At 48.6% G+C, this 14,799-nt stretch overlaps 1 protein-coding gene across 2 annotated transcripts in view; it reads left to right on the plus strand.

The window, feature by feature from the left end:
* Nucleotides 1-14,799, plus strand: part of VAV3 (vav guanine nucleotide exchange factor 3) — a 263,731-nt gene that overhangs the window by 50,260 nt on the left and 198,672 nt on the right. For both annotated transcript variants that reach the window (XM_053655908.1, XM_037152417.2), the window contains exon 2: nucleotides 11,055-11,171. In XM_053655908.1, the coding sequence (XP_053511883.1) occupies nucleotides 11,055-11,171 (117 nt within the window). The remainder of the gene's footprint in view (nucleotides 1-11,054; nucleotides 11,172-14,799) is intronic.

Here is a 14,799-nt window from a genome sequence, read left to right on the forward strand (position 1 = left end):
GGCTGTCTGCCTGCTGCCTTTTCCCAAAGGCCGGTCCTTAAGGACGAGCTCAGGCGCAGCCCAGGTCTCTAGGTGGAGAGCCTCACCCATTGGTTCCTGTTTCCCACTCGGGTTCTGTCTGGTAGGTCTGCCAAGGCAGCTTGCCCACTAGTGTTTTACAGAGACGGCTCTGGGACTCCGACGTGTGCTGGCTCCCTGTGTGAACGTGGCGTGTGGCCCTGGTGGGATCAGAGTCTTGCACGTGCCACGGGGAGTGCGTGGCACCTCCTCAGGAAGGACTTCCCGCACGGGGTCCGTGGCGAAAATGGTTCCCACTGGGGCAGTTGTCTCACTTACTGACGCGCTCGTTGGTTGTTTACTGTATGAAGGAAACAGCCACCTGAGACTGTCCCTTCCTGACGATTTCTCCTCTCGCCCCCAGCACCTCTCGCTGGGCATTGGGGTGGCAGCTGACCTGATGGGGTCAGGCCCTGGCTAGGGGTGGCACCTAGCTTACAGCACTGTGCCCAAGGCGACTCTCTCTCTGATGGGCTAGAAAGCAAAGTTTGCACGTGACAGAGACATCCTGGGCCTGGGCTGGGCTGGGCAGCCTCCGCAGCCAGGACCCCAGAGAAAGGAGTTTACTCCCCTCTGCCATTAGGGGCACCTTCTGGGGAAAATGTTGGAGAAGGAGCATTTGATAATTGTATGAAACTGTGAAGAAATTCTTTGAAAGGAAAGATGTCTTCCAGTCACTGTCATGCAGTTTGTAGGTGAAACACTATAGTGTTTGACATGTGCCATTAAAAAAATAGTATTACCAGGAGAGAATTTATTGTCCTTAGTTAAAAATTTGATTTACTTATTTATTTTTAGGGCGAGAAGAAGAAGGGAGGGAGAAGGAGAGGGAGAGAAACACTGACGTGCCCTTGGTTGCCTCACACGAGTCCCTACCTGGGGACCTGGCCCGCAACCCAGGCGTGTGCCCTGCCTGGTCAGGAATTGAACCGGCGAATTTTAGACTCGCAGGCTGGTACCCAATCCACTGAGCCCCACCGGCCAGGGAGGTCCTTAGTTTTTAGCTGTATGTGGAGTTACATGACCAGACTCCTCTCCTGTTTTGTCTGCCCCCTTCCCCGTTTCTCGTGGGCTGCCCGGCAAGATTTAGGAATCATTTTGTTTTTTCCAAACACTTAATATTATCACAATGAAATTTCTTGTGTAATGAGATCTGTATCACTTTGCTTCTAACGAGGTTCTCGTTTGTTTTAATCGGGGCGTCTGAGAACGTGCGCCAAGCTAGTCTGCAGTCAGGAAAACGAGTCGGACAGAAGAGGGTATTTCAGGTAACACGTTGGTGCCAGAGGAAAGTTCTCTTTTCTGAGTTCAGGACATGTAACAATGAGTAGAAACCTAAATTCTGCTGCAGTAAATGTTGGTCTGTTCTATAAGGACACGTGAGCAAGTGATAGGACGCCTGAGAGGAGAGAAGGACCAGCTCTCGCCAGAGCTGACAAGGAAGACTTAGCACAGAAGCGTGAGTTGACCTGGTGTTGTGAGGAGGGGGGAGCATTCTAGAGAAAGGAGGGCGGAGGAGGAATGACTGTGTAATTGACTGCCCACACAGGACTGCTTTTTTTTAATAAAGATTTTATTTATCTTTAGAGGGGAAGGGAAGGAGAGAGGGAGAGAAATATCAATGTATGGTTGCCTCTTGTGCATCCCTTGCTGGGAACTGGCCTGCAACCCAGGCAGGTGCCCTGACTGGGAATTGAACCGTGGTTGCTTGGTTCGCAGGGCTGCGCTCAATCCAATGAGCTACACCAGCCAGGGGAACTGCTTTTTAACGAGAGGGTCACTGCTGTAGTCGCTCCTTATGCATGGCTGTGCTTGCTGAGGCTTCTGTCACCCAAGTCACTTGTGGCCTGAAAATGGTAAAAGGGACATTCAGAAATAAGCAGTTCATAATTTTACTTATTTGCTTTTCCTCTTGAAAAACTTTTTTCAGTTATAGTAGACATACAATATTATATTGGTTTCAGGTATGTGGCATAGTGATTGGACATTTCTAGAACTTACAGAGTGACCACCCCAGTAATTCTGGTATCACTCAGCATAGTTACTACAATATTATTGACTGTATTCCCCCTGCTGTACTTTACATTCCCATGACTATTCTGTAGTCACCAATGTGTACTTCGCAATCCCTTCACCTTTTTCACCTTGCTCCCCAACCCGCCTTCCATCTGGTGACCATCAATTTGTTCTCTGCATCTATGAGCTTGTTTTTGTTACCTTTGCTCATTTTTTTGAGAGTGCACATATAAGGGAAATCATATGATATTTGTCTTTCTTTGACTTATTTCACTTAACACAATACCCTGTAGGTCCATCCACGTTGTCACAAGTGGCAAGAATTCATTCTTTTATGGCTGATTCCATTCTATATGTGTCTGCCTCTTCTGTAGTCATTCATCTATTGATGTACACTTAGGTTGCTTCCATCTCTTGGCTATTGTAACTAATCAATTGCACGGTGTCCTGACTGTCATGATGAAATCCCGTGCTGTCCCGCTGCATCCACAGTATGAACCCTCCTTGGTCCAGCGCATCCACACTGTGTACCTGTGCCCCACCTGTCGTTCACTTAGTAGGCACCTGGGTTATCAGATCAGTTGTCCTGGTATCTCTTGTCTTCACATCACCCTTCTTTTACTTAATAATGGTCCTAAAGCCCAGCAGTGCTGTGGCTGGCAGTCTGGATACACCAGAGGGAAGCTGTGAGGTGCCTCCTTTAGGCGAAAGCTGTAGGAAAAACAGGGCATATGGAGAGTTTGGCACCGCCCATGCTATCGGGCACCCCTGGGGGTCTAAGGAGTCGGGGGACTATGGTGTCAGTGATTGCAGGACAGTGGGGCTTAAATAAAGACCGTCCACTGTCAAACCGAGCAGTGGCCTTCTCACGGAAATGCCACTCTAGGCAGAGGGAGTGGCCTTTGCAAGTCACTGTTTAAAAGTCACATAATGCAACATTGTAATAGGTGTAATAGGTGGTTAAAAAATTAACCCCTTCCCCCCAAAAAACTTACTTTGTCTCTGCTTTCTAGGACTAGGGGAGCCAAAGGTAACTACTGCTGAAGAATAAATAGCCTTTAAATATCTACTTAGGGAGGAGAAAGGCCCAGAATGATGTAGTACAGACGGTTGAAACAAATGTATCATCTAAAAGAGTTTTCCATTTTTGGTGGGAAAACGGCTCAGTTGGGTGCAGATTTGCAGACCGCAAGTTAAGGCATTAGAGTTGGGGGTAAAGAAAAATAAAACACTTAACTCGCTGGAATTAAGTTCACTGGGAGACTTGACCCCTGGATGGAAGACCAAAGGTCTCTGACTGTGGGAATTAACAGAACTTGGGTTAATACACCCATTTAGGTTTTCCTTTTGAGATTGCTACTGGAAATAAAACACTGTTAATTTGCTACTGAGCTCAAGACAGGTGTGGTGGTCATGTGGTGATAAGTACTGGTGACTGTGTGATTACTGGGCTTTCTAAACCCGTGTCTCCCGGGTTGAGAGGTGGCAGAGTTTATAGGAAGGCTAAGGAAGAGGGGGGAGAAAAAAAAGAGCAAGGGGCAATTTCTGTACTTAATTAGGATACACTTCTACCTGGTTAAGCATTCTACTTGGTTAATATTTCCAGAAAGAGATCTTACGGTATATAGAAACAGTGGTATTTATTAAGAAAACCCCCACATACATGCACATGCATGTATAAACATACACATAACATGTATGATACATATATGATACAGGACAGAAAACTGACCTGTAGTTCAGTTCTTGTTAGTATAGTTATTTTAATACGAATTCTGTGTACTGCTACTTCACTTAGAAAAATACTGCAACTTTATTTTAACAGAATAAATGGTGAAATAGTGAGCAGAGCTAAAATCTGGAGCACAGACCATAAGGAAGTCGTCAGGTAATAAAATCACAAACGATAAGTTCAGTTTGCATAAAACTTGGGGCTGGCACTGACCTGGGAGGAATGTGGGTACAGACAGAAACACAACTGCAGAGGTTAGACGTGTAGGCAGGGACAGAATGTGATTCTGCACAAAAGACCACGGCCTGTCTGAGAATAGTTTTTGTTCCAAAGTTGTTCGGCGTGTGGAAGAGACCTACTGGAGGGCACGAAGAGATAGAGAAAACGATTTCTCCTTTGTAGGCGAGGGAAGGAGCAAGGGCAGGCAGGTAGCTTGGTCTAGAGCCAAGTGTCCTGCTGACTTGAATGGCAGGGAACTGCTTTTGTCCCCTAATATTTGTAAATGGTGTCATCGTGGTCTCTTCTGTGCCTCTGAAAACCGCCAAATAGAGGCCACTTGCCGTTTGAATCACGCCAAGTTCCAGAAGCCAGAATTTGTCCTTCGAGTGGGGTGATCTGCAGCGGGACCCCGAGAACCGCCCACCCCCTCGGACAGCCCGGCTGCCCTGGTCTCGGGGGTGGTGCCGGAAGCCGGTGGGCCCGCCTGGTGGTGCAGCCGCCCGACCTCCGGCCCTCCCGCTGCCGGGATTGAAATAACTCATTTTGTAATAAGCTGTGGAGGTTTTTCCTGTTATGCGGCCGCAGGTTCACACAGCTAGTCCATTATTGCTAACAAGTTTAGGGAAGTCGGTGTTTTTCTCTTTCATGTAAAAAAAGGGAAGCGGTCCTGTTTGCATGTGTTTTATGGAGAAAAGTCAAAATGGCTCTTACGCAGCGACAGAAAAAGGAAACCCTGCAGTCTGTAGAAGTGGGGAAGGAGAACAGACACACAGCTTTGCAGTGGAGTTCAGCACTCTGGCTTTTTAAACGCCTCCTCCCCGTGACATCACACCGCCAGCACTGAAGTGGTCGCTGCACCTTGGAGAGCCACTGAGCTCCCCCCGGTGCGATAAGTACCCAGACACGAAACCTTTCTGATCCGGGGAGCGCGGCCTGACGTGCAGTTTTCAGGTGTCTCAGGCCGTGATGGCGTTAAACCTGCGTCTCTGAGGCTGTGCTGCACCGATGCCCGGTGCTTCTCTGCCCTTTTAATTCTTCCGTTTACGGCGAATACACAAGCCATTCATGTGTTTCTGAAGGGACAGGAAGGGCGAGCGTGGTGGAGGGAGACACGACTGGAGTGCGTCACTCGTCACCCGATATCCCTGGGAGAGAGGCTGGGCACCAGCTCATTCTGGGGTGGTTCCCTGCGTGAGGACAGGGGTTAGTGAACTCATCTGTGGCCCCTTGTCACAAACCCTGTCCTCCTGCAGGCCGATTTACCGTTTTCAGGGACGGTCCCCATTGTCCATGGCGCCCAATGGGAATAATGCTTAATTCTTCTCTCTTGTCACGCCTCCCCTCCCTCCTCACACACGTCAGTCAATTTCCAGGAATTTCCTCCTGCAGATCTTTCCATTCCCCTTTTCACCCTCTTAAGGCAGATCGAGGTCATTTTTTTAATTTAATTAATATGACAACATCCTGCCCTGCCTGGTGTAGCTCAGTGGATTGAGCGCGGGCCTGTGAACCAGACGATCACAGTTCAATTCCCAGTCAGAGCACATGCCTGGGTTGCAGGCCAGTTCCCAGCAGGGGACACACAAGAGGCAACTATACATTGATATTTCTCTCCCTCTCTCCTTCCCTTCCCCTCTAAAGATAAATAAAATCTTTAAAAAAATTAAAAAACTCTTTAGAAAATATGACAACCTTCTAATGGTCCTTGTCTTGCCTACCTACCCAACAGAATCTCCCCAAGAAGGAGAAAAATTTTTTAAGTTCAACTCTGCCCTCTGCAAACGCAGAGCTGGTATAACACAGTAGTTACGGACAGGGCTCCGGCCAGCAGGTCTGGGTTTGACCCCGGACTCTGTTACTTTGGCAAGGGCAGGTCTGTAAACGTGGGTAGACCTCTAAGCCCAAGTTTATGAAAAAGAAAAAAATGAAAACTTTTCATTTTCACAACCCTGATCGAGTTGTGAGGATTAAGTGGCACGAAGAGTGAGAAGCACGGGACTTGGGGCAGGGTAAGCACACGCAGACAGTAACTAAGGCAGCGGTAGGTGTGAAATGGGCACCTGAGTGTCCCAATCCCTGTTTAGAACCCCTTGCCTTCACCACTCCTCTGTGATGAGCCCACGCGCCCTGGGCTTGCTGGTCTCTGTGTTGGGCGCATCACCGAACCACATCCACAGCCACGGAGGTCGTGGTGTCTCGTCTTCTGCTCACGCACCCTCGGTGCTGTTTCCCTGGAAACCTCCTTAATGTTTAAACAAGACAATGCCACTTAGACATTTTGCGTGTCCTTGCTTTTGGTAACTATCCTGTGTGGAGCCAGCTGATATTTTGAAAACACAAATGTTACTTAATTTTTATTCCTAAACCCTTAATTCTAAATCCTAAGAAATCCCACATAGTTACCTCATATAGATAAAAATAGATGGTTTGGCAAAGCTGTACAATTTTTGGTCCAGTGCGTCATGAACCATCTCTGTCACACGCTAGGGAGAGCAATTTCTGGTGAGATAATTCTGTGTCAAAACACCAATCACGTCTCACCAAACAAACTCCCGTGTCCATCAGCTGTCTTCGGTGAGACAAGAGTGGGCTTACTGGTCACCCCACAGAGAAAATGATTGAATGCTCCAAGAGGCAGATGAGAGAACGGCCAGGTTCCTGTTACAGGGGATGGATTGTTTGAGCGAAGGGTGGAGGTGTTGGTTCACGCGCCGCCCTTGCCTCACGTGACCTGGGAGTCTCCTGGTGCTCAGACTTCTAAATACCACCCGCCGTACGAATGAAAACAGACTGGCTTGGAGAAATGGCTGGTTCCAGAGCCAGAGCAGAGAAGATATGATGAGGTGGGCTTGGGACAGCTTGATTGCAGGAAGTGGAGTCGTGTCGAAAGGGCACTGGAACCGGTTGGAATGGAGCCCCGTGGTCGGATTCGGGGCAATATGGACATCAAAAAGAATGATGGCAACCAACTATTATACAAGCAAAAGAAAAAAAAGGTGTTTGGGGGAATGGAAGGGTGGGGAAACTTTAAACCAGCTAATAAATGTGAAAGGAATGACAGAATTAGAAAAACCACTATTTTGTGGGCTCAGATGGAATAATTGAAATGAGAATTTCCAGCAGGTGCTAAATCCATGGGGAGAATAATTGGGAAGTAGGAGGGTACATGGTACCCATTTATCCACCCCCCCCCCCAAGGTTCTGCTACAGAAGGGTCATGCAACTTTGTAATGGAGGCATTCAGCAGTAACCATCTCACTGAGTGAGCAAGCTTAGCATCAATACTAATGGGACAACATAACATTTTGTGTCTTCTGATATAATCAAATAGGAAGTACACAGTATGAAAGTGTTTTTGCCAAAAAGTATTTAATGTGGATGCAGACTTAGCTGTTGGTCGATCGGAGATACGAGGGATTTGATAACGCCGCGAGGAAACAATGAGGCAAATGCAGAATGTGGGACATAGTCTAAGACAACTGGTCTGGACAAAGGGGGGCAGTGGGGTCTTTTACCTTAGAAGATGCAGCAACGATAGAGCAACCAGCTGCAATGGGTAAAACTTAATTGGATTCTAGATGGGGGGTCAGACAGTGTGAAAAGACATCGGATGGGCAATTGCGGAGATTTGAATATGGAATGGATATTAGATAATATGGAATTATTAACTCTTCGGTGTGATAGTGGTATTCTGGGCACGCAGGGAAATACACTTATTGCTAGGAGAGGTCTGTTGAGTTACGGAGATGTGCCATGATGCCTGCAAAATCCATTTCACGAATAAAGAGCTGGCACACAGACTCGTGTGTGGCAGTGCGCTGGAGTTGCTGAGTAGATGGAGTGCTCACTGTAGTCTGTCAGCTTGTCTTTTGGTTGGAGTTAAAAAACATACAAGAAACTGGAATAAAAATGCAACATGATGAAAGCGAGGCGAGAGACTGGGGGTCGGCAGGCGGGCTGCGCGGCCCAGCTCTGTCCAGGCTTCTCTGATGGCGCCGGCCCATTTCCTCCCACCTTCCACTCTGTTCCCGAACTCGCATGGGCCCCGACACCCATGAGCATTGAGCGGCGTGCGATCCCAGTGTTATCGGCCAGACTTTCGATACCTGGGAAAATCTCTACAGAAGACTGATGGAGAAGCTCGGGGCAGAACCTTGTCTTCCTCATTGTTAGCAGTTCCAGTGTCTGTGACATTGTAGGCACTCAAAAACTGTCAGCCAAAAATTACATCAATAAGAGGGTGACCAAATGTGAGGATTGCTTGGAAAAGCAAGAGCATACTGGTGACCTTTTCCAAATCCACTAAGTACTTGTGGAGTGTTAATAGCATTGGACTAGTTAAGGGGCAAGTAAGACCACGGTTGGTTCTGGACAGAAGGGAAGGCCTGTTTTCAAATCCTCTCTCATGTGCATGTGATAACAACTTCATTGCACGCACATATCCCTGTATTTACGTGCAGTGAGGATACTTGCCTCTCTGAATGAACGACCGGAGCGCTCGAGTGGAAGTCTACTGTGTTTTTCTTACACGGGGGACATTTGAGTCCAACGAGGAACCTTTGGAGGCAGCAGGTGCAATTACGTTTTGTTCCTTGGTGAGCGATGAGTCGGCCACTTAATTATGTAAAAAATATGGCAAGAGAGCAGTTGCAGCCTCCCCTGGGGAGTAATTACCATCTATCTTGGCTGAGCGCAAGGCTTTTAATCTGTAAATAAGCGATTCTGTGGGGCAGAGCTGCATGCAGTGTGCTTCCGAGTCATGAAGGTCCCCTGATGAATTTTTCACGACGGGAGCAGTGACTGCGTTAGGGCCATTGGCCACTGCCTCCCGGGCTCCCGATGCTTCCCCTGTGGCTTTAACTCCTCCTGAAATATTTAAGCAGCTGAGAAGGTTTCCTGTAAAGGGTAAGATCTAGTGTCTGAGTTAAGCCCATGAAAAATCTCAATGTTGCAAATGGAGAGGAAGTAAAATGCGCCTCCTGCGAATTAACGAATAAACCAAGATGAGAAGCCAAACAACTAAACACTGGCAATGCTTAAAGCAAAGGACTCAGAGGTGCATTCGTTAGCTAGCAGGTCTCTTATTTACTGGAGGCGTGTAATTTTATTTTTGCACGTGCCATTGCAGGTAGTATTTCCAGAAAGAAGGAATTCTCTTTGATGGTGTGTGTGTGTGTACTTTGCTCAGGTAGATCTGCATCTTTTCGGTAACGGAAGCAGATTCTGCTGGTTTTGGGGGTTGTCCTTGGTGTCTGCCTTCCCTCGTGGCCCTAAGGGTTGATGTGCTAAGCAGGCTCTTCGCCAAGGCCGCTTTGCCACTTGACCACCAGAAGCTCCCACCCCTTTGCCAACTCGAAGTCCCTCTCTCCTGAGTGACTAACTGCTCCCCTCTGCTGAGTTATTCCCATTGAAATAGGGACATGTCGGAGCAGCGTCCATTGTTTTTGACAAGCCCTTCCTCAACCTCTACCTTTCTCTCTCTACCTCTTCAATCGTCTGTTCCCCTTTGCAACAAAATTCAAGAGTCGGTATTTTATTGTCACTTTTTCTCTTCTCCTTGTCTCTTGGACCGGCTTCAGTCAGCGCCCCCTCCCCACCCTCCCATGGAACCTGCTCCTGTCAGGGTGTATCTGCGCCCTTCATTCACACTTGGAGACTCCTCGCCCAGCGCCCGGCCGAAATCCTGTTCGACCATCAGCAGCCGCTGACACAGTCCCTCACTCCGTCCTGGAAGCACCGTCTGGACTTGGCTTCAGGGCAGCCCTGTGCTCCTGGTCGCTCTCCTCGGCTTCTTTGTGGCTTCCTCCTCTTTGCCTGGTCTCAGGTCTCCTCTTCTCCTTGGCCTTCTCCCAAAGTCACGCCGCACAATGTCTGGGCTAAAACGTGTGTGCTCTCAAGACTCCCAAATGCATGTCTGGGGGACACACCTGTGCCCTGGACCCCAGGATGCCGTATCCAGTGTCCTGCTGCCCATCGATGACGAGTAGGCATCGCACCCCTAACCTAGTCCCACGTGACACCTGGTCTTCCTGTGGGTCTCACACCCGGACGAGTGCTGTGGGCCCCTGTCTGGTTCACCGTCCCACTCCTTAACACCCTGTGCATGCATGCATGTATGTATTTCAAATTCTCACCTGAGGGCATATTTATTGATTTTAGTGAGAGAGGAAAGGGGGAGGGAGAGAGGGGGAGAGAAACGTCAGTCGGTTTCCTCCCCATACATACCCTGACTGGGGATCGAACCTGCAACCTTTTGGTGCACGGGATGATGCTCCAGCCAAGTGTGCACTGGGTCAGGGGGCTCAAGTCCCTTTTAATTTATATTCAAACAGCCCCAAAGACCCTTTAAAAACATCAGATCCCATCCTTCCTCTCTCCCCAGGCTTCCGGTGACTTCCTTTGGAGTAAAGGCCTGTCCAACAAAGTCCTTCATCCTCTGATCCCATTACCTTGCTGCTCACCTCCGCCCTCTCTCCTGGTCCTGCCCTGGCCCCGTGGTCCCTTCCTCCGACTTCCACAGACACTCGGCCTCAGGGCCCGGGTTTGGGGTGTTTCTCCAGGCTGGAGGCCCCTGTCCCGTCAGTCCTCCTGGCTTGGTCCGCGCCACCTCACATCTCCGCTCTCCTGTCCCCTTCGCACCGACACCTCCCTAACCATCCCATTCACGCTCCCCCACCTCCCTACCCACCACTCCCGAGCCCCCTTCAGGTATTTTTCTCTGTTGCGCAGATCGCCAGACGAGAGTACAAATACGTGCTCTTTGTTGCTAGTTTGCCGTTGTCTGTCTTCTCTCAGTGGAGTGTGAGTTTCATGAAGACAGACGTTCCGTCTGCTTTGTTCACAGCTGTGTCTCCTGTCCCCGAGGGAGTGGGTGCTCACTAAACGCTGCTGCTGAAAGAGTTACTGAAAAGCAACCTCAAAAGCTGATGGGTTCTCCCTTGTCACTTTTCTAAGGCACTCTGGGTGTGACAGAGGACAGAAAGGGTGCAGAATGACCCGCTGTGTGCTAACAGCTGTCTCCCTCCCTCAGTTCCTCTGTTTGAAGAACATACGGACGTTTCTGGTGGCCTGTTGCGAGACCTTTGGAATGAGAAAGAGCGAACTGTTCGAGGCGTTCGACCTGTTTGATGTTCGTGACTTTGGAAAGGTAATTTTGGATTTTATTTTTTCATGTATTTTTTTTTCGTTGTTGGAGAACGTTTAATCAAATACTTATGGTTTCTTAGCTTATTGAAACAGGATGTGTGACTTAAGTGGCCTGTGTATCCGAATTATGTCGTTAAATTTCACATAGGTGGCTTAGCCAAAAACAGAACAAAGCAAACCAAACCAAACCAAAACACCACCACCAACAAAAAAGATGAACAGTGAAAGGACAGCAAACTCACAGTTATTAACAACCAAACCTATAACAAAAGCAAACTAAGAGGACAGCTAGATCAGGAGTGGAACCATAGAAGTAGAGATCACATGGAGGGTTAGCAACAGGGGAGTGGGAGGAGGAGAAGGGGGGAGAAGGTACAGAAAATAAGTAGCATAGACAGTAGGTAGAAAATAGACAGGGGGAGGGCAAGAATAGTAGGGGAAATGTAGAAGCTAAAGAACTTATGACACGTGTTCATGAACTAAAGGGGGGAATGGTGGGGGAGGGGTGTGCAGGGTGGAGGGGAATGAAGGGGGGAAATTGGACAACTGTAATGGCATGGTCAATAAAATATATTTAAAAAAAACACCCCCCCCCCAAGAACAAAACCCCCAAAGCAAAAAAATGAACAACAACCCCAAGGTGCAGTAGCAGTGGTCTCAATGAGCTGAACAGGGTTTCTCATTCAAAGCAGTACGGGAGAAATCTGTTACGCAGGCGTACCGCCTCCTGCTGATTACGTAGGAGGAGGGGCTCACTGTTTTCCATCCTGTAGGTAGTTGGTTGGGCCCTCGTGTGTGAGGACCAGTTCTTCCCCTCCGGTCTTCTCTCTACCCAAAGGACGCCTCAGTTTTGGAAGTTAGGGATGTTCCATTACCCCTTGCTCTGTGTCGACTTAGGGAAGACACAAATCACCGCAGGGTTCGAGGTTGCTCAGTAACTGCTGTGCTAGGATTTCGGCAGACGTATGCTGGATCGCAGTGACATTCGCCACGAGGAAATGTTTTAATGTTTATGACTCTTGTGTGTACACCAAACACTGGTGTATAATAGCTGATTGAAATCATCCTTTTGGAAGTTATGGTCATTTATTTTGTGGTCATTGGGCAGAGAGTTAGACTCTTTGCATGTAAGAAGCCATGAAAGGCGACCTTATTTTAGCCCCTGCTGGTATAATTGCCTTATGAAACTAAGCACCTCAAAAGGGCGGGGGGAACTACACGATATTGAGAACTTTGCCATTACTCTTCTAATGCAGGTGCTTGTATCTGAAAAACAAAATGCTCTTTGGGAATGACACTTGCTATGATTTGTAAGATGGAATATTTTGGTTATAAAATAACCCAGGCAGTGGATTGGTTTGCTTGGCAATGGGTATAAATAGCACAAACTTGAAACAAACATAAGGAAGTGGATGCTGAGGTGCAGCAAGATGGTGACGCCACCCTGCCTGGCAGAGAGAGGCCCGGGTTCTTGACGCAGGGGTGCTCGGTGATCTCTCGGGAGTCCCCAGTCTTCCTGACCACCGCCCGACCACCTGCCAGCTGCAAGCCTGCACAAAACGAAATGGGCGTGAGAACATGGTTTCGGAGGTTCCCTTTTTCTCTGGCAAGCTGTGATTTTACTGCCATGAGGTCCAAAATACATGCTAACGGATAACACAGGATAATAAGTACAAGGAACTGAAAACCGAGCCTCCCGGTGAGGAGGTGGTAGCACACCCGTCCGTGGCCGTGAACTGAAGCCGTGGAGACAAACAGGGACCCGGTAGGATCCTGGGTGAGGCGGACAGTGCTCTCAGCTCTTGGTGTTGAAAAATGCCCCAGCAGCATAGAAAGATAATTCTGTTTTTATCCTTTGATCCTTTCCCCTATTTTGTTTTTTAACCTTTGATTTTCCTTTCTTTTCACCCTCTCTTTTGGGAAATGAGAAATAGAAATGAATTGGGGAAATGAAAAATGGGCGGAAAAAGCCTTGACTTCAGAAAGCTTTTCAAGGAGCTTTGCATATTTTACTTGAGTTTGCAAGAAGTGATATTGACAAAGACCGGGAAATCAAATCAAGTTCTTCAGAAACTCCTGGCCTTGCTCTGGTGGAATAACCTTGCCTGCTGGGCTGATCAGACCCCGGGAGCTGTGTAGAGCTATGGAGGTTATAAAAAGCTGAACACACCGGGATAAGCTGTATGCTTCTCACGGTGAATGTCTTTCTGGCTCCTTAAAAGATGTGGGCAGTGGTAAATCTGAAACAGAATGGAACTTGGGATTGCGGTCGAGAACTTGATCCCCTGCTTACCACTTTCAATTCACCACGTACATTTTCACCACGGCCAAGATCAGTGCAGCTCACTCACTAGAACAGCCTGAGGCCGGCACAAACCACCTCGGACAAAAGCGCACAGGACGCTGCCATGACTACCAGCATTGCTCCTGTGAGACATTATCAGTTGACGCAGAACCACCGCTACCACCACTTACTGAGCACCTTCAGTGCAGTAGAATAGGCATCTTTCCAATCCTCACACGTGTGTCATTCTTGTCCCTCCTCGGCACGGCCCTGGGGGCTGTAAGGACTTCTATTTCCCTCTCCATCCGGAGGAGAAAGCCTGGACCTTGAGTCATGTGTCCAGTAGAGACTGGGGCAGTGGCGTGACCCCAGGCGTGGCCGGTTCTCCGCTGCTGTGTCATTGTGTGGACGTCCGCACAGTGGGTGCCACCTGCCAGCCCAGTCCCAAGGGCTGTGCGTGTGTTGACCCAGTTCTCATCTCAATCCTGCCCCCACCTCGGGGCTGTCCCAGTCCCCACGGGCAGAGCCTTTATTTTAAGCAGTGGAATTTGGGCAGTTCATGCAGTTCTTCATTTTTAAGTTTAAATAAACATGAATAGAGTAGAGTGTTCACTTACAAAATAATTTCCGACGTTGTGAATATACCTTTTAACAGGATGTTGACAGGTGAGCTTGTTTTCCTCCATTCCTTGGAGTTCCATTCAGTTTTCAATGGACTTAAAGCGAGAAGGATTTCCATCTGTGTGCTTCGCTCTGCCTCAGTGCACACGAACAGCGAACCCAGGATTCATGAGCATTCGGCATCTTTTTGCCTAGGAATGTATTGATTGCGATAATAGTATCCAGCGTTTTTATAGCATTTTGAAGCTTTCAGAGTGCTTCCTGTCATTTGATTTTCATAATAGTCTTGCAAAGGAAGCTAGGAAGCCGATGAGGGAGCTGAGAGACGGGGAGGTTAAACGAGGATGCAAAGCCTCCGTGTGCAGGGGTGTGCTGCTGCGGCCCCTGCCTGTCACGTCTGCCACCATGTGCGGGTGCTCAGGGAACGAGACGGACTCCTAGGAGAAAACCGAAGGATGTCCCTTGGCATCTAATGACCCCTTTGTCTTGGAGAGAGAGGAAGAAGGTAGGATGCTGCTCGGGCCTGCAGAGGTCGATGGTTAAGGTCAATAACGCCAGTGGATGAATAGTCCAGACTCTTGTCGGTACACACACCATCGATTTCCAGCTACGCCCTCTCCCCCTTTCCTCACCGGGGCGTGCCCTTCCTAATCCTTGTCCACGCTTTCCCTCCATGGGCTTCAGGAAATGTGCCTTGAATCACAGGCTTTGATAGGGACGCATC

This window comes from Artibeus jamaicensis, unplaced genomic scaffold (genome assembly GCF_021234435.1).
Source record: "Artibeus jamaicensis isolate MK-2021 breed Jamaican fruit bat unplaced genomic scaffold, CSHL_Jam_final scaffold_1689, whole genome shotgun sequence".
In the NCBI taxonomy this organism is placed as follows: domain Eukaryota; kingdom Metazoa; phylum Chordata; class Mammalia; order Chiroptera; family Phyllostomidae; genus Artibeus; species Artibeus jamaicensis.